At 49.6% G+C, this 23,926-nt stretch overlaps 1 protein-coding gene across 1 annotated transcript; it reads right to left on the reverse strand.

Moving 5' to 3' along the window:
- Nucleotides 1-23,751, reverse strand: TRIM29 (tripartite motif containing 29). Its single transcript, XM_017809527.1, has 9 exons — nucleotides 22,897-23,751; nucleotides 15,298-15,393; nucleotides 13,866-14,099; nucleotides 13,318-13,516; nucleotides 10,030-10,113; nucleotides 6,622-6,681; nucleotides 5,393-5,494; nucleotides 4,276-4,352; nucleotides 1-1,799 (listed from the first exon to the last, which is right to left on the reverse strand). Exons 1-9 carry the CDS (start codon nucleotides 23,749-23,751, stop codon nucleotides 1,737-1,739), a joined length of 1,770 nt encoding a protein of 589 aa, XP_017665016.1. The 3' UTR covers nucleotides 1-1,736.
- Between the last annotated feature and the right edge of the window lie 175 nt (nucleotides 23,752-23,926).

The raw sequence follows: 23,926 nt of genomic DNA on the forward strand, positions 1-23,926 counted from the left end.
CAGGGTGGTCACAGGGGCGGTGCCCAGCTGGCACCACAGAGCCCTCTCTAGGGCAGGGAGGAAGGGGGGATTTAAACATCCAGGTTTTGGAGGAGGAGGAGGAGGGATCACTGACACAGTTTGGAACCTAAAGAGGAGGTGGTGGAAGCTTTTACTGGAACCCAAATGATTATTGGAACCTGTTCAGGGGCAAACCAGCGAGACCTGGAGGGGGCTCGTTCTCTCCTTTCACACACATACTCCAACCCTTCAGGGCTTTTCCAAGCAACTCTATCCCAGTTTCTCTTTCTTCACATCCTGCCCTGCCACACCAGCCCCTTCCCCCTCTGGTCATTAAGGCAAAAAAAAATAAAAATAATAACTATAAAGTGACATTTCAAGTCCTCTGGAGCGACCAACGTTCAGCCTCACAAGTTTTGTACGAGGTGTTGCATTAAAAAGCAGAATCTTTGCATGGGGATTAGCCAGAAAATAATCTTCAGGGAATGACAGGTGGGACCTCTCTCAGGCATTTGGGGGCAGGAAAGGGAGAAGGGAGGGGGGGAAGCCATTCCAAAACCTGCTTGAACAGAGCAAGCCATGAAAAGTACTGTTAGGTCTTGGCTCTCAAGGTTGGAGGGCCCTGACCCTGCCAGGGGCCACCTGCTCCCACTGACTGACCCGGGGGGGCTTTTGCACAGCGTGGATTTTACCCCTCAGCCTGTCCATGGAGAGGGAAAATCATCTCAGGGAGATCATGGAATGCTTAACCAGCCCTGGCTGCTTTGCAGGCTGATGTGACTCATCTGTCCAGGGGACAAATAAAAAATATTATCCTGAGCAAAAAGCCACGGGACTAATTCTCATTGCCCACTGCAGGAAAAAAAAAAACACCTGAAGTACAGTATATAAATCAATTTTGGTTTAGGGGAATTAAGAAAAACCACTAGAAAACAGAAAAGCACCCAACACCTATGGCATCTAATCAATCTTGTATTAGCAGGATGGATTTTCTTTTTATTTCTTAATTTGAAAAGGTGGCTGGAGGGGCACTTTGATGGGATGCAAAGCCTCTCTGCCCTCCACCAGCAGCCGGCCTTGGGCTGCAGCAGCTCTGCAGAGCTCCTGTCGTGGCTTTTTGGCAGGCAAGGAGCAGAGCTGAGCTGATGGAGGACCCTGAGGAAGCGTGGTGGGACCTGCAGGGCTCCAGGGAGGTGGCAGTGCTGGACCTGCCCCCAGTGAGAGCTTGGTGTCCCCAGGAGAGGGTGGGTGACAGGGCAGAAGAGGCACGGGAAGAGCTTTTAGCCCGTCACTGCTCCCAGGGGCTGGCTGGGACCTCTCCATCCTGGGCAGAGCTTTGGGCTCCCCAAGCTTGGGACCTTCACCGGGATTTGAACAGCTCCTAAAAACACACTCGGGGCAAAGGGGGCACAGCTGGTTTGGCAGGGGCTGCTACCCAAGCATGCATGCTTCCCAGGAGAGGCAGAGCAGCAGAGGGAACAGGGAGGGAACGAGGAGGGGACAGCAGAGGAGAGGGTTATGTTGTTAAGGCCTGCGGAGCTTTCAAGGCAATTGGGTGGTTTGGAGAAAAAAAAAAGTCCTTGTTTCCTCTAGAAAAGGCTATTCCCTTCTGCACCTTCCCTCTCCCTGGCAGAGATTAGAGCAGTAAGGTTAATATAGTAGCAGGTACATCCATGAAAATCCGCAGCTGAGTCTTCACTCCAAGTGCTGCCAGCTCTTCCCTAAATCTTCAGGGATCAAGGTGCCTCGTTGGAAGTGGCTCCATTGCCTTTGTTGACGTAAAAGGGGCGGTAATGTGACTGCAATGGAGAATTTGGGGCATGTGAGTTTGACCCACCTCCTTTTTCTGGCCACCTACACCTCTCACCCTCCTGGGCAGCCCAACCATTCCTGTCTCACAAACTCCTCAACACCTGGGACCTGGAGGAACCTCTGTCTCACTTCCCTGCTGGAGGTGCTGGAGGCACCAAATGCAGATAAATGGCTTTGCTTTCTGATTTACCTGGCCCTCCTTCCCGAGCCAAATGAGCCCCTGCATCATGTAAAAGCTCAGACTGTGACTCATGGCTTGATGAGGGGTTTTTGGGAGGAGAGGAACGTCACCTTTATGCTGCTGTCAGTGTGTTTGAATTGCTCACTAACTCAGGGGAGTTTTCACACTCGAAGCTGTGTGCAGTTATTCAGGTTGTGAGCTGTTTCCTGGTGCTCTCTGGCTGGCAAACCCAAACTCTTGTGCATGGAAATACCCTCACAATGATGTGGTTTTTATTTGCCCAGTGCTCAGTGTTTGTGTAAGTGGAGAGACAGGGGCAGATCCTACAGGAATTGCTGGTTTCTGTCCCTCCAGCTCATTTTACTGCAGTCCCTGATGTATCTCATCTCATCAGGACCCACCCCTGCATTTCCACTCTTATCTGCACCATCACAACAAGCAACACGTGGCAAAGGTGTGTTGTGCAGCCTCCTGTTGGCTCTGGAGGGTTGCAAACACAACAGCCAATGTATTTATTTATTTGTTGTGGTCACTGGCTGCACTGGCCAAGGCAGAACCTGCAGCCCTGGGTGAGAAAATGCTCACCCCACTGAAGCAGAGAGCGTGGAAATCAGGGACAATTGGGGTTTGTAACGCCCAGCCTGTCTTAGGTTTGATCCACTGCCCAGATCCCCCGTGCAGAATGGGGGGGACACCTCACAGAAAACACACTGCTCCTTTCTTGTGCAGCACTAGTTTAATATCAGGAACAGCAGGAAGGATGGGCAGAGCAAACCCAGCCCATCTTGCTGCTCAGTGCCCCACTCACCTCCTGCTCAATGTTCCCTTTTGTTGAAATTCTTTTCATTTTATGGCTTTAATTTCCAATATAATTAAGATATGGAAGAGGGGGGCCTTCATTTAAAAGAACTTCCTGGGGGTTAAAAAGACATTCCTCCTTAAACTGAATAGTCCTTTGTGAAAATTCATATTTACAGACCTTTTAGAATGTATATTACTTAAATACACATTTAAGACTATTTTACAAGCTAGATTATTGGCCCAATAGACCATAAAAGCTCCTGCAGAGATACTGCAGTCCAGAGCACGCATTTCTATTTTGGTACTTTTAAATGCTTGTATTTATCAGCTCAATTGTTGGGTTCAGGGCTACCTGGTGAATAGAGGTTATAAAAATGAAATAGTCATTACAAATGTGAGCATCAGAGAGGAAGGGAGACAGAAAAAAACAATGACTGTGTGGGAGAGGTTCCCCAGGCTTTCTCCTGATGATCTTTTTAGGCAGGCAGTGGTCAGACACAAGACAGAAGGGACTGCAAAACTTTGCTGTTTCTTGGAGATACCTTTTGCTGTAGCACATTCAAGTCTGGATTTCCTCAAAGTGCCTCAGTTTGCCCAGGAACATCCCCTTTCCCAGGCATTCATCTCCTGGGGAGCCTTGAAAACTGAGCAGATACAGCTGCAATCCTCAGACAGCCACTTTCTAACTGCTGTGTGTTTGTTCTGCTTTCCTTCAGTGTGGGAATGCTCTCAGTTCTTGACCCTCTGCTCCTTATTTCCATGGAACAGTAAATACTCTTTCACAAATGGAAAACCAGAAATTAAAGAAAAAAAAACCAACAGATTTCATCTGAGGGGGCAAAAGCTTGACAATCTTAATTCAGATCATGCAAGACCTTAATGCAGCACAGTGTGAATGGATGTTAAGAAAAAATAGATTGACTTTGTGCTTCTGTGGTAATGCATTAACTGTTTGTTAACCCTGTATATTTGAGATCACAAGACCTAAAATATCAGTGTCCTCTGCCCCTTACAACTGTCTGGTTTGTGCTAACAGTGTAAAATGAGTGACTTAGAGATGTTCTAGTGATTTCTGACCCCTCATCTCTGATGTTGCCTTTACCCAGTGCAGGACATAATTAGGAAGATCCTTTTATCTGGTTGTCTTCGGTGTCATTTACACATTCTAGATGTCACAGACTAATAAGAGTGTACGACATCCCTGCAGGGAGGAGAATCCTACAGACAGCAGCATGTGTGTGCTTACAGTATTTGTGTAGGGCAAAACCTTTCCCAAATGTCATTTTGCAGTATTGATTATCCCCCCAGCCCAGAGCTGGGGAGGTGGGGGGTTACTCTGCATCCCTGACAGCAGCTGTTGACTTGGAGCTTTTTCCTTTCCCCTGTCCAAAGGCCCCATCCCTGCCTCAGGTGTCCCTAGAAGAGGCAGCTCTGCTGCTGGAGATGTGCACAAGCTTTCCCAGCAAGGAGAGGTTTCTTACCAAAACAGACTGTTTGGTGGATTTCCACGTCTGTGGCGTCACCTTTGCAGACTGATGTCTCACTATGGAAGGATAAGCTGTGACAACATAAAACAGCCTGTTACAGATCAGCCCCTGCCACCACCCCCGTGTCCCCTGGCCAGCGTGGGGATGAGCAGCAGGACTGGAAGTGCCACCTAATTAGTATTGCAATTGCTTCCCATGGAAATGCAGCCATTCCTGGGGTGGGACACGACAGCCATCAGACAGAGTCCTACTCCACCACCCAATCAGTTAGGAAAAGGGAGTAAAGGAGGTCTGGCTAATTAAAATGTCTGAGGAACGCAGAGAGGTGGAATGCAATCAGACCAATTAAATTCAGGCCAAATCCCAAACTCAGCATTCTGACTCCTGCAAGGAGCACTCCAGGCTGTTTAATTAGTGCAAAGAGCTGAGGCCTGGGGTTCATGACAGCACCTCTGGCAGTGTGATAAGCCCTAACCCCCTTCTACCACACCAGCTCTGTTCTGACTCAAAAATAACCCCAGCCCTGCTGTATCACAGCCAGTTTCAGGGGATCAGACAATGACCTTTCCCCACCATCTCCATCTGCAAATTAGTCAGACCTGACTCTCCCTGGCAGGTGCTGGTGCTCTTGGATTCCACCTCTGGTGCCCTTGAACTTGTGAAAAGAGGAGGATGAGATGGTGAATGTGGGATTCTGGTTCAGGTGAGAGAGGACAGGCAGCTACTGCAAATTTTTTTTAAGGTTGTGCTTAGTTTCTCTTAATCTTTCAAGATGACACTGGTGAGGCTGGAGGGGCAAATGGCCATGAACATCATTCCCTGGTATCTTTCTCGCCTCTAAAATCATCTAAAATTTGTCTCTACCCATTACAAGCGAAATTTAAAATCCCTTCAACTCTTCACTGGACAAAACTTTGCAATAGTTGCTAACACTCCTTAATAAAGTCCCCTTGCCCTGGCTCAGCAGAGTTGCTCATGTAAACACGTGCAGGTATATAAGACTGGCAGTCAGGATTGCTCCAGGCCTTCTCTGGGGGAGCAAGGACGGGATGAGGTGTGTTATCAGCTCAAAAAGGGGCAGGAGGAAGGGGGAATACTCAGTTCCTAGTACCGGTCTTGGTGAAGAGGCTCCCGTCAGACTGTTTGCTGAAGTCACCGGGCGGATTCTGTCCCACCGAGGAGAACTGAAAAGGCAGCTTAGTACCATTGCCTACTGGAAGACAGAAGAGGTGATGTTATTCCATGGTGTTCCACGGGCTGCAGTGGAGCAGCCCAAGCATTTTCAAAACACACCCTGTAAGAGCTGCCTTCCACTGGCCCGGGGTGGGGGGAGATGGGAACAAGTGGCTTTGTCCCTCTTGTCTCGGTGACAAAAGGCAGATGAGAGCAGTCAGCTGGGGGGGCACAGTGTGTGAGAGTGGAGTGATCCCAATGCTCCAGGCAGGGAAGAGCCTTTCTCTTGAGAGACCCAGAGGGCAGGTGTGACTGAGGAGCAGCAGCTTCCTCGCAGGTAAAGTGCCTCTCCAGAGACAGGAGTAATGACTCCACGGCTGCCCAAGCTCCCTTGCCTCCAAGCAGCTGAGGCTTTATTCAAAGCCCATTGAAATTAAAGCAAGGCTTCCCCTCCTGGCCTCCTTGGGGTCAGGCCCTGGCTGCCAGAATGAATCTGAGAGCAGAGAGATGAGAGGGAGCCAGCCCTGCCTGTAGCATGGAAAGCAGGAATGACTTGGGTGTGGCTGTGAGTCACCAGAGCTCCCCCAGGTAGGGTGGCCGTGGCTGCCTCTGAGCAAAGGGAAAGGCTGGACCCTCTGAGCATGAAGGAAGCAAAGAAAGAAAATACAGGTGAGGAAATGGAAGGGAAGATGGGGATCTGGGAAGAAAAGGCTCCCTGCTGCTGGTTCTTGGTGCTCAAAGCACCCCCTTCCCCACCCTGCTGGATGCTGTGCAGGCAGTGAGTGTCCTCTCGGTCTCTGAGAACTTAGGAACTAAGTAAAAGGTGTTTGTGGGATGGAGAGGAGCAGCATTGTGCTTCTGAGACTGGCTGGGAGTATTTAAAGTCCTCTCCTGGTTCTGCCACAACCTCCACACAGAGGGTTTTGGATGGGGGGTTGTGGCTCCTGTGTTTTCCACCTCCTTTCACTGTCTGAAGAATGAGAACCGGGGGTGCCTTTCCCTGGGTTTGGGGTGTGCAGACAGTGCTGATCAGCCAGCTCAGGGATGGCTCTGGGAGACAGGTGACAGGACAGCTGAGAGGGGAAACAGGAGAGGTTGGTTAGGCAGCCAGAAAGCTGTGGCACGGGGGGTTAGATCCTCTGGAACTGAAGTGGGAATTACCCGTACCAAGTGTTTCCTCAGTCGCTTGGAAGGAGGAAAATTCCCATGATCGTGGGTTGAAATTGGCTGTAAAACAAGAGCATCCAGTTCAGCAGTCGGCTCCTGGTGAGCTGGCTCAAAGGCCTGGGCCTGGCATTGCTCTAGGAAACAGTCCCTGCCGATTTGGGAGCAACCCCAGACCAGAAATCTGGGTCCAGGGAGCAGAGGAAAGCCTGGGCTTTTTTCCCTGGATTCTAGGGAATGGTGAATAGACTTCTCGTGTAGAGAACAAAGCTCTCCCTGCCACAGAGCTGCCTCGAGCTGCAGAAAATCGCCAGCTCAGGTTTGTCTACTCAACAGGACTGCGTGCAGAGCTTGGATTTAGAGCTCAGGAGACTCAAGGGGAGGAACATTTCCTGCAGGAGCACAGGCTGGCTCAGCACTGGGACAGGCAGGTGCTCCAGGGCTTCCCCAGGACCTCACCCTGGGGCTGATGTGCCCTTTTTGTGAGGCACTGGGCTCCCAGTAAAGCAAACCCAAGCTGAACACTTGGAGCTGCTATGCTGCCATCCTGTGGGCTGCTGCTCTGCTTAAGCCCTGTTTCTATTTACACTTCTCTCTCCCTCTCTGTGGTGCCTGAGTCCCTCCTACTCTTCACTCAAAGACTTCCAAAGGCACAAGATGATCTTTCCAACCTCCTCCTGGCTTTGGCCAAACTGTTTGCAGCATCAGGAGAAGAAAGCTTAGTGGGAGAGGAAAGAAAGGAGCATCGAGCAGTTGAAAAAAAAATTGTTCCTCTATCTTTTGAAACATTTTATGTCTCCCCTCTGCCTCATTATGTCATCCCTGCAGGCAAATGTTTTATGGTAGAATTACAGAATGGTTTGGGTTGGAAGGGATTTTAAAGATGATCCAGTTCCACCCCCTGCCACAGGCAGGGACACCTTCCACCAGATCAGGTGGCTCCAAGCTCCCTCCAACTGGGCCTTGGACACTTCCAGGGATGGGCAATCTGTGCCAGGGCCTCACCACCCTCTGAATAAAGAATTTCTTCCTAGTATCTAATCTACACCTCCTCTCAGTTTGAAACCATTATTTATGATACTCTCTTTAAGGACAAGAGCAGTGGAAGTCTCCTTGAATTTAAGCAGGGCTTAAAACCTTATAGGCTCAGCTCAAATCCAAGCACTTTCTTAGTTTAGGTCACTGCAATTAGCACAGAGCTCTACTTGGGCAGCATTCCTCAACCCAGAAAACACTTTCCACTGTGGCCTCAGGCAGAGTTTGCAGTGACCCAAACCAAGCCAGAAAAAGGGGTGTGTTCCTAAACTCTCATGAGATCCTCAAGGATTCCGTGCACATGACACAATGCAAAGGGTGGTCCTCTTTTTTTCCCCCCCATTTTACAGAATTCCTTAGAAAAGATGCAATCAACTGTGGCCAGACTTGGACATGACACGTGGAGAGAGCACAGAGAGCTCCAGAGAGTTAAATGGTTATGGCTATGTTGCATTATTCATCAGGCCATCCTGGGCCAGCCAGCGTGCCAGATAAGTGGGTCACATCTCCTGCTTTGCCTACTGACTCATTCTGTTCCCAAATTCCCCACTAGTGTGGCTCCAGCAGCTGGATCCTTTCTGTCCTGCTGGAGCCCTGACCCTGCTGGAGAACCCAGTGCAACCACGTGCTTCAGTTGTTTTGGACAACAAAGTGACTTTGTTGGTGGAAAACAGGGAATGAGTAATTTGGAAGGCAGCACAGGCTGTGCTCTCAGCTGTGTAGGTGGAATAAATGTTCCCCCAGTGTTTGTGGGGCCACTGAGCTGCACATTGTTGTACAGCCCTCCCAGTGCTCAGGGCAGGCACCACTAAAGGAGGAACCCTGGATTTAGCAGTGCCTGGTGATCCCTCCTGGCACTTCAGGAGGTTGGGATGCTGGATCCCAGCAGGCAGCCAGGGAACTTCTACTCCCAGGTGTCTGCAGCTGATCCTCCAGGGAGGAGCAGAGGGAAGTTCAGGCACTACAGTGCTATGGCACTGCCAAAAATGGCTTTTCCCTTCCTTTTGCCATGTCCCAGACACACATGGCAGCAGTGACAGCAGGATGACATTGCTCCTCCCATCCACACTCCTCAAATGCCTGTGGGGCTGTTTCCACCTGAACCCAAAGCTTCCCTTCTTGGGTAGAGATTGGGTTCAGCTCGTGCAATTTTAGAATTAACTTTCAAACTTCCCTCCAGGCCGAAAAGTTTTGGGGTGCAGGGCTGAGCCTGTGGTCTCTCCCCAGCATCATCAGCTCTGCTCAGCAGGACACGTCCTCCCCTGACTGCACAGGGCCTGCAGAGCCCTGGGACAGCTGGGGCAGCAGAGCAGCACCAACCATCTGGGAGGTGTTTGGAGTCAGGCTCCAAGCAAAACCAACCTCTGGCAAGATGCCCCTCTGCCCCCTGATCCGGGGGCCTGTGGGAAGCAGCCCTGCTGAAGTCTGGGAATGCCAGCCCTGCCCCTGGCATCTGCTCCAAAGAACCTCCTTGCCCCCTGGGCGCCAGGCAGGGCTGCCAGGCGTGGGCAGGGAGCTGAGGAGAAGGGCAAAGGGGAGCTCCAGACAAAGGGCTCAGTGTTGGGATCTGGGTTGTCCCCAGGAAACCCCAAGGCAGAGCAGGAATACACCCCCAGGGCAGTGCCACTGCTAATTGCTGGCACATCCCTGCCCACCATCTGGCTGGAAGCATCTGGCAAACCCTGGCAGGGCTGAAATTTGGTCACTTATTTTGTGCTACCCTTCCTGCCCTTTTGTTTCCTACAGGCAGTGCCTTGCCTGGGCTTTCAGCACCCTCAGCTCCTCACTCTGGAGGCTCCTGATGCTCATTTAGAAATGGCAAATGTCCTTTTGGAACTGGAGGTGCTGAAAACCCTCATTCCCTCCGAAGGCTCATCCTGTAGTGGGTCATGCAACAACTGGGACATGAGCAAATCACCAGGGCTCTTGTTGCCAGAGCTCAGAAAGGAACTCCAGCCTCCTGCTTTTTTTTAGGACACGTTTCTCACTTCTTCTGTCCTTTTCCTGTAAGGAAAAAGCATGTTTGGTGGTGAAAGTAAAATCCTAATGCAGAGCAAGCCTAGAGCAGCTTTCACACTCGATGGCACAGTGAGATAAGCTTTGGGTGGAGAATAGCACTGACTTTAACCCAGTGAGACATCTTAAAACTATACATTCACAAACTACACTCTTTGAAGTCACTCCAGCTCTTCTCTTTTTCTGCCCTGTTCGAGACAAAAAGGCAAAACCTTCTCAGAGCTCTGTAAGCTGGAGAGAAGACTCGGCATAAACGTGCAGAGGGACGGAGGGAAAGCAAATTTTGGGGCACGTTATCAGTGAGGTTCCTTTCCTAAGCTGTGTTCAGAGGAAGCCTTGACCACCTGTAGGGTGCCATACCTTTGGGAGACAGGAACATGGAAAACCTCTTCAAGTTGTCAGGCTGGTTCCACTCGTAGTTGTTCATCATGAACCGATGGTCACCTGGAGGAGCAGAGCAGGGAGGGGGAAGTTTAGTGGCCCTGAGAGGGAGGGGGAGGAGGGGGAAGGGGAAAACAGGGTGGAATTGCTTCCTCAAGCGCTGCAGAAGTGATTCTGCTCTTTGAAAACAAGTTCCTCTATTTTTCTAATTGGCTGGGAGCCAAAGCAGTGCTGTGGCTGCCCGGGGTCTAAAGCAGAAGGTTCCCTTGGCACAGCCCAGCTGAAGCATTTGGCCAGTCTGGAGCTGCCCTATCTCCTAAAAAACACAGGGAGGTTTGAGGCTTGTGGCATTTTCCTACCAAAACGCTGCTGTGGGGCTAAAGATGTCCCCCACTTCAAAAGCAGTGGTTTGGGCTTGGCTCCTTTGGTGTTTAACCTGAGCACAGGCCTGGCTTTCAACCCCCTGCTCTAGGACTGCCAGTATTTGAAGCTCCAGAAAGGCAGTGATGGGAGGGCTCATTGGCTCCTTCAGTTTTTAGAGAAAGGTGCTAAAATAAAGTAGCAAACAGCTCTAGACTCTTGGACAAGAGTGGTTGGTTCAGGCCTCATGCAAAGTGGATGAAATCTGCTTTTTTGGCAGCTCTTTCACAGCCTGGGTTTGGTTTTCTGACACTGATCCACAGGAAATGATGTTTTATCAGTACACTTGCTCATAAAAATACTTTCTTTGAAGGCCTATACAAACCCATTGTTCTCTGCAAGGAAGTAAATTTGGTTCCCGTGTTTAAATAGTTCCATTCTTTGATTCTTAAGTCACTGAACAAACTTTTCTTTTATTTCTCCAATTTATTTCTGTGTTATTTAAACTCCCTGGATGCTCTCTGATTATTTGTCTCCTTGCCACTCTGCTACATAGGTACCTGTTATGACAACTAAAAGAAAGTGGATTCCCTTTGGAGTCTGCTATTAAGCAGGTTTCATTCCATTAATACAATATTTCTTTCTGGGAAGGTTTTTACACCAGAACATCAAGCCAGTAGCAAATGAATTTGTTGCAATGACTCAGGGGGAGTCCGAGTTAATTAAATCCATTAAGTAATTGTGGAGCTATTTCCTTGCAGTCACTGGATGCAGAGTGCTGCCCTCTTTCATCTGTAACTGTAGTTTGGAAAAGGGAGAGCTCTGAAGTTCCTGGGACTCACCTTAAATAACATTTCCCAACTGAGTGGATACCACTGTTCTTTTCATTAGGCAGACTCCAAGCTGTGTCCATTAAATCCCTGCTAAAGCCTCTGGAAGTACCCAGGTTTCTGGCAGCGTTTAGTTGCCCTGCTCAGAAATGTTCTGGCACTTGAATTCCACGGATTTCAAGTACCAGTGAGGGCTTCTGGCATCAGTAAAAGGAGGAGACCCCAATTAAAAGTGATCAAGTATCAAGGAATAGTCAGTCTTTATCCTCAGCTACCAGAACTGAACACAGGCATAATCTTGTTGGGTTGCACAAGTGGCCAAGCAAAAATGTGTTTGCCTCAGGGCTGGCAAAAACCAGCTCGGCAGGTGGAAATTCTGCAAAGTTTCAGGAAAAAAAAAAGGAGGAAGAACAATGAACAGAAGTGATTTTTGGATCTGAGCTGGTTGTCATCTCCTTGTATTCAGTTATAGCCACATTTCTCAGCATGAGGAGTATGAAGGATCTAACCAGGACTGCTGCAGCATTAACTGCTGAAAGGTAAATAATGTCCAATTCCTGGTACTGCTTTAAGGGCAGGGGGAGTTTTAAAACCTGGCTGTGCATCATGAGCACTTGGAGTGTGGTCTCTGACTTTTCTGCAAGGTTGGTTCTCTGTTCCAGAAGTATCTGGCCCATCTAATTCATGTCTCATGGAGGATGGTGGCACTAGACAGTGTAGTGCATTAATCCAGGAGCAATGTGAGTGCTGTGAGCTCGAATGAATTAGCAGGGATCTTGCAGGTTTGCAGCAGATTTGGATGAACTGGAGTTGAGGTTATTCCTGCATCTTTTTGAGCCACACACCCTCCCGAAGAGCAGGGTACAATTTATCCTCTCATTACATATCCAGCTTCTTGACCTTTATTGTTCTGGTATCTGGGGTTCCTCAATTACTAATAGATTATACCCTCCAGCAGCCTGGTGAGATAACTGTTAATTCCTATCCCTGTTATTCTTGGGGCAAGAGGTCATTTCATGGGATTAAGTAACATGCCCAAGGTTACAAAGGCTGTTTGTAGGAAGTGAACCTTGGTTGCTCAGCCCCATTGCAGTGCCCTAATCTTAGTCCTCCTAATCTTAGGTGTGAGCTTGATGCAAGATAAATCCTTTATTCAGAGCTAATTGGGAGCCACTGAAAGGAAGTGGGTTAGAACCTTAGAAGAGTCATTGCAGTGCTGTGATAATGAGCATTTATTCACCTGAGGAACATCAGCTGTCCTCAGGAATCACTGAGGTGTGGGGACCACTTGTGTCCCTTGAAGCCCCTGGATCAGGGCAGGCAGGAAAGCTCTGCCAGGTGGATCAGAGGGAGTTTTATCCCAGGTCAAGCTGTAGCTTAACTGAACACCAAAATGGAGACCTTTCCACTTGGAAAATCAGACTTTCAAGTATTAGATTTTCAGTGGCAGGAGCTGGCAGGAGCATTTCATGGCAGGCAACTGGAAGGGGCAGTTGTAAAACTTCCCATCACACCAGCACCCTGCGTGTGCTGACCCAGCTGCACAAAGAGGGTTTCAGAACTGCCCTCCTGAGCTGGTTTCATTCACCTTCCTGCCCCTGCCTTCTCCACTTCCCTCAGTGAGCACTGAGTTGCCTCAGTGGATGTGTGGAATCCTCCAGGTAGAAACTGTGGTGCTAAAACTGGAAGGGCTTGTTGGGGGCCTGGCACGAGGCAGAGCGTCCCTCTTGCAGGAGGGAAGGGTCACTGTTCACGACCCCCAAAAAGAAATCTTGCTCTCAAGTGCCACACAGGAGGTGGCTGAACCCTTAAATACTGTGAAGCCATAACATCCAACAGCAGTCAGGGAAGGGGGGCTGGTTTGGATGTTTGGATGTCTTGGTACATTAAATTCAACTGGCTCCATCCCCGCATAGGTGTGGGGGATAACTGATATTCCAGAAAGAATTCCAGCTACAGGCAGTGTTCCTCTCGCTGTTTTTCTTACTTTCTCCACTGTGCAGAGTGTGTTCAGCACACTTCATCTCCCCTGGGTTTGGGAGGGAAGGAGGAAGGGGGGATTTTTGGGCTGTTTTACCGTTCTCCATGTGGTTCCTCTCGATGAAGTTGCGGCCCAGGTCTGCCTTGCAGATCTTCTCCACGTGCCTCATGCAGACATTGAGCAGGTCATCCCTGAGGAGCCCCATGGATGGGCTCATGCTCTCCCCTTCCAGCAGCACACTGTAGGTTGGGAGAGAGGGAGGGGGCACGTAATTCCTCATCAGAGCCCCAAATTCCTGCCAAAAGAAAAAAAAGAAGGGCACAGAGGTTACTGAGGAACAGGAGAGCTGGAGGGTAGGTCCCAGGGAACTGGCTAATCTTAGGCTCCAAGTAGTATGAGAGCTGGAGATGGAGGGGGCAGACAAATGCTCTGTCCATGAGCTGTAGCCATCTGTAAACAAACCTGCATGTCTGAGTTCATCCTTCACCTCCCAGAGCAGAAACAGCTCCAAACATGAAGTTCCTGACTTAGCTGTGCATTGAACTGGAGAAGGTGAACACATGTTAAACTCACTTGGGATTTGTCCTTAGGGCAAATCCTGTCTTCTGTGGGAAAAGAGAAAATTACAGTGAAGTCTCAGTTACCTGCAGGAAGAGCACGGAGTCACTGATCTGGTGGATCTGCTCCCTGTTCTCCTTGTCCTCCCGCAGCAGCTTTGCCCTCTCCTCCAGCTCATCCACGATTTCTTTCACGTTCTCTGATGCAATCTTTTCCCTCTGGTCCAGGGCAGCCTTCACCTCATCCCTCTGCCTCTCCAGGTCACGGATCAGCTCCTTGAAATGCTGGTCCACCGTGGCTTTCTCGTTGGTGGTGTAATTCTGAGGGGGAGTTCAGAGAGAGGAGGAGCAGCAAAGACACAGGAGAATGAAAATATTCAACTTTTCAAGGAATAACTTTGCTAACAGAGGGACACAGAGGGGGATATGTCCAAGGACTCTCAGCATTTAGAATGTAGAGACTCCAGGTAGGCAAGTTTTAGCACCAGAGAAGTTGTGCCAAGAGAAGTAATAGTTGTTCCTGCAATGATTTTGTGTATGTAATCCAAAGGGCATGATGTCTTCCTCACTGTTAGAGCAGATCTTTTATTCCAATTCATAAACTGCACGCTTAGGTGATATTTAAAAACACTGTTTAACCTTCGAAGTCATGGTTCTGGCTCCTCAACAATTTGAACATCGAATTCCTCCTATTTCAAAGGATGAAAAGTGCTGAAGCACTTTTTACAAACCTGACCTCAAGGTCCCTCTGAAACATTCCTCAGAAAGACTGTGGATGTAACTATATTCAGAGTTAAAATTTCTAGGTCAGGTTTCCAATAATAATAATAATAATAATAGTAGTAATAATAATAATAATAATAATAAAGCAGATGAAAAGCAGAACTGGTGAGCCAGTGTGTGTGCACCACATGAAAGGGAGAAGAATGGCTTTGTCTATTAATATTATGCAAATTTTCTGGGGCGTCTCCAAATAGTGTTTTCCCTGCTCTATTCAGTTAGGGTATAGATGACAAAAAAATAATACCATTGCTGTATTCCAACCCCTACCATGGTGAAAGAATTATAAAGGAGCCTTATATCAGTATGGAAATGAGCTGTTCCTCTATAAATAAGATGTTTGTTGGGGGAAGTGCTGCCTTATCTCAGTTTGGGTTACCCAGAGCCCTTCTGCAGGTTATTTCTGTGTGTGGTCTGATGGGAAGAGGAGCAGCACACCTTTGTTTCCGACTCTGCCTGGCTGCTGGGGATTGAAGAACCATCAGGCCCCCAGAGCAGGGAGGTGCCTGGGGTGGTTTTGTAACGAGGCTGTGCTGCCTCTCCTTGATCTCCCCCAGGATGTGTCACAGGGTGGCTTCAGCAGGAGTTTTGTTGCCAAGGTTTGGCAGGACTGAGCTTGGCAGAGCGGAGGGTGAGGGGTGGAGTGAGTCAGAGCTGGAGGTGGCAGGGAAATTGAGGAAAGGAGGATGGGGGAGCGTGGAAAAGAGAGCGATAAGTGACCTTAACATCTCACACACACCTTGATCCGGTCCCTCTCCTTCTGCCACTTGTCCACTTCATCCTCCACCTCAATGATCTTCAGCTGCAGCTGCTCCTTCTGCAGCGAGAGCTCGGCCTGGGAGAGAGGGGAAGGGAAGGAGGGAGTCTCATGAGCTGGGGCTGAGGGTGGCCCACTTCAAAGCAGCTCAGTGCTCCCACTGCCGCGCCTGGCCCCGAGCAGGGCTGGCCGGGAGGCACAGGCTGCTGGCACTGCTTGAAATGGAGATCATGTGCTGCCACTGGACAGCATCCCAGAGCTGCCGCCTGGCTCAGGAGATCCAGCTCGCTCAGCAGCAGCACCCACCTACCACCGTGCCTCTTTTAATCACATGAGAGGCAGGAGCTGGAGGGGGAAGAGGCCCTGTTTCAAAATTCAGCTGTGTGTGCAGGGCAGGGCCCGTCCCAGGGTGTGCCTCTGCAGCAATAACAGTTTCCAGCTAATTACGGAATGACGTTGGACGAGTGTTGCAACAGGAGGATGATGCCTCCGGCAGGAATTCTGTTTGGACAGGATTGTGGATTAATTTGCTCTGAATTGAGAGCTTTCATGTTATGATGAAGCTGGGGAATGCTTGGAAAAAAGAAAGAAAAAAAAGAAAAAAAAAAAGAAAAGAAAGAACACAAAAGGAGGAGGGAGGAGGTGGAGGTGTAGTCAACCTGCTTGGCTTAGATCAGCAACTTCCCTGGGGTTCATTTGCATTTGGTTGTGCACTGGCTTCCCAGAGAAGCTGAGAGCAGACACTGGCAGGGCAGCCCATGGGACTGGAGCTGAGGGATGAGCCAGGACCCGGCTGTCAGGGATGCCCAGGGCTGGGCTCTCAGGGATGTCCAGGGCCGGGCTGTCAGGGATGCCCAGGGTCAGGCTGTCAGGGATGCCCAGGGCCGGGCTGTCAGGGGTGTCCACGGCCAGGCTGTCAGGGATGCCCAGTGCTGGGCTCTCAGGGATGCCCAGGGTCAGGCTGTCAGGGATGCCCAGGGCTGGGCTCTCAGGGATGCCAGGGGTCAGGCTCTCAGGGATGCCCAGTGCTGGGCTCTCAGGGATGCCCAGGGCCGTTAACTCCAGGCAGCCCCTCCCTGGGCCCTTCACAGTCACCACCTCCCTGCCCAGCACATCATGACAAAGCCTTTGTTGACGCATCCCAAGGTGTTCCCGTGTCTCCTGTGTGCACAGCTATGACCACAGGCAATCTGGCTGTGGGACACTCACCCCAGAGCTCTTGAGGAACTACCCAGTTGGCAGAAATGACCCGTGTTCTGCAGCTGGGCTGTGTTGGGACAGAAAAGTCCTGCGAACCTGCTGCTCCTGTGGCAAATGGTTGCATGACCCCAAACCCACTCACATTGAGAACAACAATTAGAGGCAGGGGAGGTACTGGAGGGATAAATCCACTCCCACACGACTCGCCCAGCTGTCTGTCCAAGAATGTAACAGAACACGGAAATCTGGGTCTGTACTGATCACAGTCACCCTCAGAGTGGGAGCTGAAAACATTCCAGTTCTCCATTCAGGATGGAGAGCAGGCAAGGAGCTGCCAAGCAGCCCAGAGCAGGAGACCAGCCCATCAGGGCTCCTGTCCTGGTGCCAGTCCCAGCAGAGTCTGAACATCCCCTCGAGCTGGAATCAGGCACAGCTGCCTCAGAGAGCCATGGACTCTTGCTGCTCCAATTTAGGAAATCTCCATTTATAGAGAGAAAGCAGTTCCACAGTTGCTTTGTTGCCTTGTAAAACACAAGAAAAGGGGGAACCAAAAAGGGAAATGCACTCAGAATTGTCTCAGGGCCAGAGAAGCTGCATCCTCACACTGTCACTGTCCTGGTTGTTGGGAGTTAGGAGAGCACCAGCCCTCTAAATATGATCCAAACACCCTGACAGCCTTCAGGAGTGAACTGAATGAGGTCATGAGCTGAATCTCATCTTTTTCAGGGTACAAATGAAAGGGGTTTGTGGTACAGATTCATCAGGCAACCACACAGGCTTCAAGATGAGAGAATTTTCTCTATTACTGATCAAAAGAGTAAAGACTTGAGTTTGATCCAATAGTTTTCACATTTCCAAGACAGTGACTTGGAGGAATCCATGATTTTTTTCATGTGAGAATGTCCTCTGCATCAAGACTCTTTGCACAGCAGGAAAATGCAATGAGATAAAAACATTTTAGATCATTTTTTTCCACTGCACTGCATTAAGCAATGTGAGAAATCACACTAAAATGCAAGTTGCATTCTGGAGCCACAGAGCTACATGTACATGGTATTAATTGTTAGCAAAGCAGTTAAAAAGGCATATCTCCTGAGCAATTGTTTCCTTCCTCATCCCTAAATATCAGGATATTCTTATGGCAAGAATGTAAGTGAAATCATACAGAGAAGGACTGGAGGGATTTTTTGGAGGAGAGGAGACCTTTCACAGCCACACAGACACTCCCAAACACAAGGGATTTGAAGAGAAAGATAACAGGGAAAAAAAAAAGAAGTCAGGTGATGGCTGGAAGGTGATGATAACAACATGATACATTTATGGTCCTTTTTAATTAAGATGGGTCTCCAAGGAATTCTGGAAAGTATTACTTGCTCAGAAGTGATACTGAGCTCGTTGCAGTTGTAACATCCCTTTGCCCAGAAAGGTAGTTTGGGTGCCTCTGGGATGGGATGTAACAGCTATTTAAGGGCAGACCCACACAACAATTTAGAGTGAGAGATTTATGACTTGCAAATGGAAATTACAGAGATAGTTCCAATAGCCAGAATGCAAATACCACACTCATCCAGGTTTGGCAGGGGTTAAAACATCCCTCCTGATGGCAAAAGGAAACACCAGCACAGACACCAGCAAGGGCAGGGGAGGTGAAGGGAGGTGTGGTTGTGTGATAACTACAAACATTAAAAAAATACAACCAAAAAAAACCCCAAATCATAGCAAGAAGTGTTCAAAGGAGGTCCAGGGAGACTCTGGAATAGTGCAAGAACTGGTGACATGGGCATAAGGATTCATAAGGGTGCTCTAGAGATGGACCACATCAATATTTCATGATGGTTTTAAGACTCTGGTCAGTCTGTGACTGGCTGACAGCTGGTTTAGCTGTCCAATATATCACATATATATCTGTATATAATTATAGGTACTAGGGACAGTCACCTCAACTTCATCCCCTATGAGGAAACTTCTCTCCCAGCTTTCTTTGTATTTCTCAGATTTTCCAGGGTGCACAAACCCTGATTCTCTTGTGATGGACCATCCAGAACAAATCCATTGGGTGAGACTGGGGTTCAGAATATCCCAGTGACAGATAACATAGAAACACCACCCACTGCAGGGGGAGTCCCTGCAGTGCAGAAATAACAGTGACAGTGAAGAAGATCTAGGAAATCCAAGTTTAGACCATTCAGTTTGAGTAGAGCAAGTTGAGAAATGATGGCACTGAGAGTTCTTGAGCTAAGATTGGATCCCCTATTAGAGCCTAAGTTAATTAGGCCTGCCAAGAGGCCTAAGTGAAAGTTCAGAGTGTACACCTAAACATCCACAACTGAACCCAGCCCTTGTGCTGTGGAGAGGACCTGGAGATGTGAGATTATGAGTCTTGCATCATGATGCAACTCGTTTTTGCAAGGCAGCAGTACAAGCATCATCATGCCCTTAATGCTCTGGGAACCCAGGGCCTGAATCAGGGAACACCCCCCTGTGTCACCAGCCTGGGAGAGCTGTGCTAATTACTGCCAGCAACATCCCAACCCAGTAATGAAGCTGGAGAAGGACTGTTCAAACGAGTTGTCCCAGTGCAGGGCCAGGAGTGGAGGTGACAGGGCTGAGAAGGCAGGAATTTGTTTGAGATATCAGTTCTGCTGGTTTTACAACTGCATGTTCCCCTCAGTGGGCTAAAACCTCTGGAGCCTCAGGCAGCATCCCCAAAAATGCCACTGTGGGAGCAGAGGCCAGAAAAGGCTCTCTGCACAGTTTGAAGAGAATTCCTGACTTGCAAACTGGTGGATTTTCCCTGGATTCTGCCCTCGCTGTAGAGGCATTAATGCAGGAAGCAGGCAAACAGGCAAATCTACTCAAATCCCAGTTTGCAGCAGGTCACTTTCCCAGCTTTCCAACGAGGAAGAGCATCCTGCAGTGACTGCACCACGTCAGGGGAAGGAGCATCTCTGTTGAGCTGCGTCCACAGATGACCCACAGCTGCTGTGGATAAGGTCTCCCAGCCACACTGCATCAGTGGAATGCTGACATTCCATGTTGATCCCATGATATTCCATGACACTGCCATACTGACACACTCCTGTTTGCTCTCTGGTCAGTGAAAGCAAGACAGAGAGGATGGAAATCCCTCTGGATCCATCCCTGGGGATGGTTGACTTCAAAGCCTGGTTCAGCCTCTGTGAAGTCCCTTTTAAAAGCAGCTTCCTGGAGACCAGGAACACCCAGCTCCCATTCCTGCACAGCAGTTCCCTGCACCCGAGGGACAATGTGAACCTTTCTTTAGAGGTAAAGACTCAAAGGAAAAAAAAAGAATAAAATCAAAGTGCCTCTCAGCAGAGCTGACCTGCCCTGCTGAGCACCAGGGCTGGTGCTGGGAGGTGATGCCAGGGTGTTCAGTGCCAGCTTATGCAGCTCTGGCACTGGCAGGCAGAGGGGAAGTTGTCTCGTTTTTGGGAACAGGCCTGTAAAACAGGTTTGGAATGAAGGATCCCCTTTCAAAATGAAGGATGCTGTCTGCAAGGGGGGCTCTGGTTCTGCTGATAAATCAAGCTGGCCACGGGGTTTTATTCCAGTGTACAAGCTGCTGCAGACAATTCTCACTTCTCAAGCGTTGAGTGGTTATTCCCTGGCCTCACAGACTTTTCCTTGGCTGTTTCCTGCACTGATTCTGGTGCAGGGGTTCCTTTTCCTTTAAATCTGTAGCAGGAAACTAATGCAAAGTGGATCTGGGGAAGGCATTAAAGGTTTGCTGGGTAAAATAAGCAAATAGCACTGGGTGGAAACTCAGAGCAAATGGCTCTGTCTGAGTCCCTGTGCCTTTCCCTGGTGTAAAAGGAAGAGGGGGGTGAGTGACTCTCACCCCAGGCTCCTGAAAAGTGGAAGATGCTGCTGTGTTCTCTGAGACAGAGATATCAGCCTTTCCACTGCTTGCTAAATGCTCTAACTAGTAGGTGTGTGTCTACTGGCTTGTTTGCATTCCTCTCCTCTTAAGCTCTGTCTGCACCATGAAGCAAGCAGAGTTTCCTAATTCTACAGCAGGATCTTTCCCAACACTGAAGCACAGCATCTCTGTAGGTCTGTAGCAGATAGACCCATGGAAGAGGCTGAATTCTGCACTAATTCTGTAGTGCAGAAGGACAGATGTGCCTGAACCACCTGATTACGAGACAATTTTGTGCCACCAAATTTCTGAGCACCCAGACTGACAGTGCAGCACCACATAGAAACACCAGTTCTCCTGGAATCCTCTCCAGTTTTGGGGTCATGGAATAGCCAGGGACTAGGGAATCCTTGCAGGGGAACCAGTTAATCCTTGACATCCAGCACTGTGTGAAAGGGTCTCTCTGTATTCTGGTCACCAGCCCCAGTGGCACAGTCAGCAAATTTGGAGGTAGCAAAGCTCCCCTGGAGCTGCTTGGATTCGAAGCTGTGAAAATAGGGCAGGGATAGGGATGACCTGCTGTGGGGTTTTTGCTTATCCCTTCCACAAAGGCCCTCAGCACCAGCCACTCTCCCAATTTGTGGTCACATTCCAGCTGTGATTTGCAAGGCTTGATAAGGGTAGGTGGCACACACAAAGGGTTGGAAATGTTCATTCCTCTTTGTGGTTCTTGCTAAGGCTCCACCTATGGTGAATAAATCAGGGCTTAGGAATAAACATTTGTAAGCAACAGCTCTTCTGTTAATTGTTTTTGTCTGAGTGAATACTCGCTCAAGTTACAACAGGACCGAACTCGTTGTCAGGAGAAACTTGCACATGTGTGTGATTCATATTGATAAAGCCCTAAATCCTTCAGGCTTAGCAGCAGCAGGATCAGCACAGAACAGTGCAGGAACTAAAGCATGGAGCTCATGAGTGGCACAAGGACTCCAAGGACTCTGAGAAAGAAATCAAACCTCATTTAAATCATAGATAGGGTCTTCTCTGCTCAGCTATGGTTCCCTCTTTAAAATCAAGGTGCTGTCGATCCATCCAGCCACAGGAAGAAGATCTGGCTGGCTTTGCTTCCTCAGGAAGCAACTGTTAAGCTCATTCCAGCAGAAACAGCTCAGAGGGATCGGACACCCTGGCAGACACCAGACACAGCTTCATGTTAGAACCGTGAGATGTTCAGGGCTGACATCAAAACCACAAGAAGCAGCAATTATGGAACAAACAGCAGGCTGGCAAGCCCTGCAGGGATTGAAGAAAGGCTGGCTGGGGCATGGGAGAAGCTTTGTCTGGTTTCTGCAAAGCTGCAGGTTGGAGATGACATGGCAAGGACAGACCAAACAGGAGACAGAGATAAGCTCAAAATAAGATGCTCCTTCAGCCTTATGAGATAAATCTTCCCAGCTCCTTAGAAAGAGTTCGACTGTTCTTCCCATTAAGGATTTCTAGCAGCAGACACTTGTGTTTGCCTGTTCCCTACATCAGAGCACTGGCCTGGGCTGTGCCTAAGAATAGGATTGAGCAGATCTGAGTTCCCTTCCAGTGTCTGCCACTGAGGGACTCCAGGCAAATTGTTTTCCATTATCATGTCCTGGGTGTCCTTTCTGCCACCTCTCCTGCCCTGTCTGCTTGGAAGGTTTCTAGGCCAGGACACGCTTTTACCATCAGTGAACCTGGTGAGTCCCTGAGCTCGTGGAATAATCATCACCCACCCAGAAAACAAACAGCACGAGGCTTTGAGCAAACAGAGGTGAAAGGCACTTCATCAGTGAGCACTGTCCCACATCTCCTTAGATGTCCATGCTCTAAACCCACTGTAGCAGCACTCCGGGGGAAATGATCATGTTTTGTGCTTGCACCAGGGTTTTTTCTTCGTCTAAGCTTCAAAAGCCTCTTCCCACAGGTGTGGCCTGACATTATTCATTATTATATACGTAACAGATAAGTAAAAGAACCATAATCTCACTCTAAGGAGCTGAGATGGCAATTTGCAACAGTCACCCAGTACCCACAGGTAACTTCAACCCTCTGATCTGACCACCTGTATTCTGGAGGAACCTGATGCCCACCTTCCTGGCTGTGGGTAACACTGCACAAACACTGTCAAAACTCCAGACTGGCTTTTTCCAGGGCTTTGATTCAGCTTCTGCTTAAAGTCATGTGTGCAACCAGGGGTGGAAAGCACGTTCTCCATCCCCCAGATCAAATCTGCAACGCACCACCAGCGTTGTGCTGCTGCAACCAGCCATCAGGAGAACAACAATCCCATCACAGCAGCACCCAGGCAATAGCAGTCCTCTGCTAAACACTTCCCATCCACCACCCCTGCATCCCAGGATTCCACACAGACATGACCTGAGCAGAGATTGCAGGCTGGAGAGCAAAGGCCGGGGTGTCACATCGAGATCTACAGAGCGATGGGAGCACGAAACAAAGAGAGAATTAATTACCTCTTTCCCTGCTTTCTCGATCTCCACTGTCACTGTGCTGTGGTTCTTGTGCTCCTGGAACATGCAGAGGTAGCAGATGCACATCTGGTCTGTCTGACAGAACAGCTCCATGGTCTTCCCATGCACAGGACATTTTCTTGCTTCGAAGTCCCTGATGGGGTCCAGGAGCTGGTGGTCCCGGAAAGCTGCTCCCTCCAGGTGGGGCTTGAGGTGCAGCTCACAGAAGGAAGCCTGGCACACCAGGCAGGACTTCACAGCCTTTTGCTTGTTGTCGATGCAGGAGTCGCACAGAACATCCTCGAGCTTCACCCTGGGCCGTGACCCAGCTGCTCTGTCCGGCTTGTTGAAGGGTCTTCTCAGGTCCCCCGTCTCCACCAGAGGCAGGGAAGATTTCTTCAGGTCCCCCATCTGCCCCCCAGAGAACAAGGACTTCCTCCCTTCCCCGTCGCTGGGCAGGAAGCTCTTTTTGGAATCCAAGGAGAAGAGGGACTTCCTGAGGTCGCCTTTCTCTGGGAAGGAGAGGGCTGGCCTCCTCATGTCTCCGATCTGTCCGCTGGCGTACTGCATCTTCTTGGAGTCAGCCGAGTCCATGCTGAAGTAGGTTGACCTCTTCTCATCGGATGACTCCACAAACTGAATGATGGGCCTCTTCCAGTCACTCCCAGAGAAGAGGGAGCTCTTGATTTGCCCCGTCTCCAGCGCAGCACCGCCCGTGCCTTTTATAGCTTCTTTCTCACCCCCGCCGGGGCTCGTCGCCTTCTTCGCTTCTTCTTCTTTCTTTGGGGTGGTTGGGCTCTTCACATCCTCGGCCTTCCCGGCGGTCCCGTTGGTCCTGGCTGCACTCCCCGTTTCCATGGTCTAAACAGGGCAAGTGGCTCCTGTGCTCGCTCGTCCTTCCTCCAGCTCCTGCCTCTCAGCCCCCTCCAAAGTGGGTTCCTCTGCCCTGTCTCAGCAGGGAATGGCTCTGGAATGCAGGAAACCTTCTGCCCAAATGACGCACCTGGAGCTCCCGGCGGGGAGGAGGAGAACG

The sequence above is a fragment of the Lepidothrix coronata genome, unplaced genomic scaffold (genome assembly GCF_001604755.1).
Source record: "Lepidothrix coronata isolate B3197 unplaced genomic scaffold, Lepidothrix_coronata-1.0 Scaffold27, whole genome shotgun sequence".
NCBI classification, from domain to species: Eukaryota; Metazoa; Chordata; class Aves; order Passeriformes; family Pipridae; genus Lepidothrix; species Lepidothrix coronata.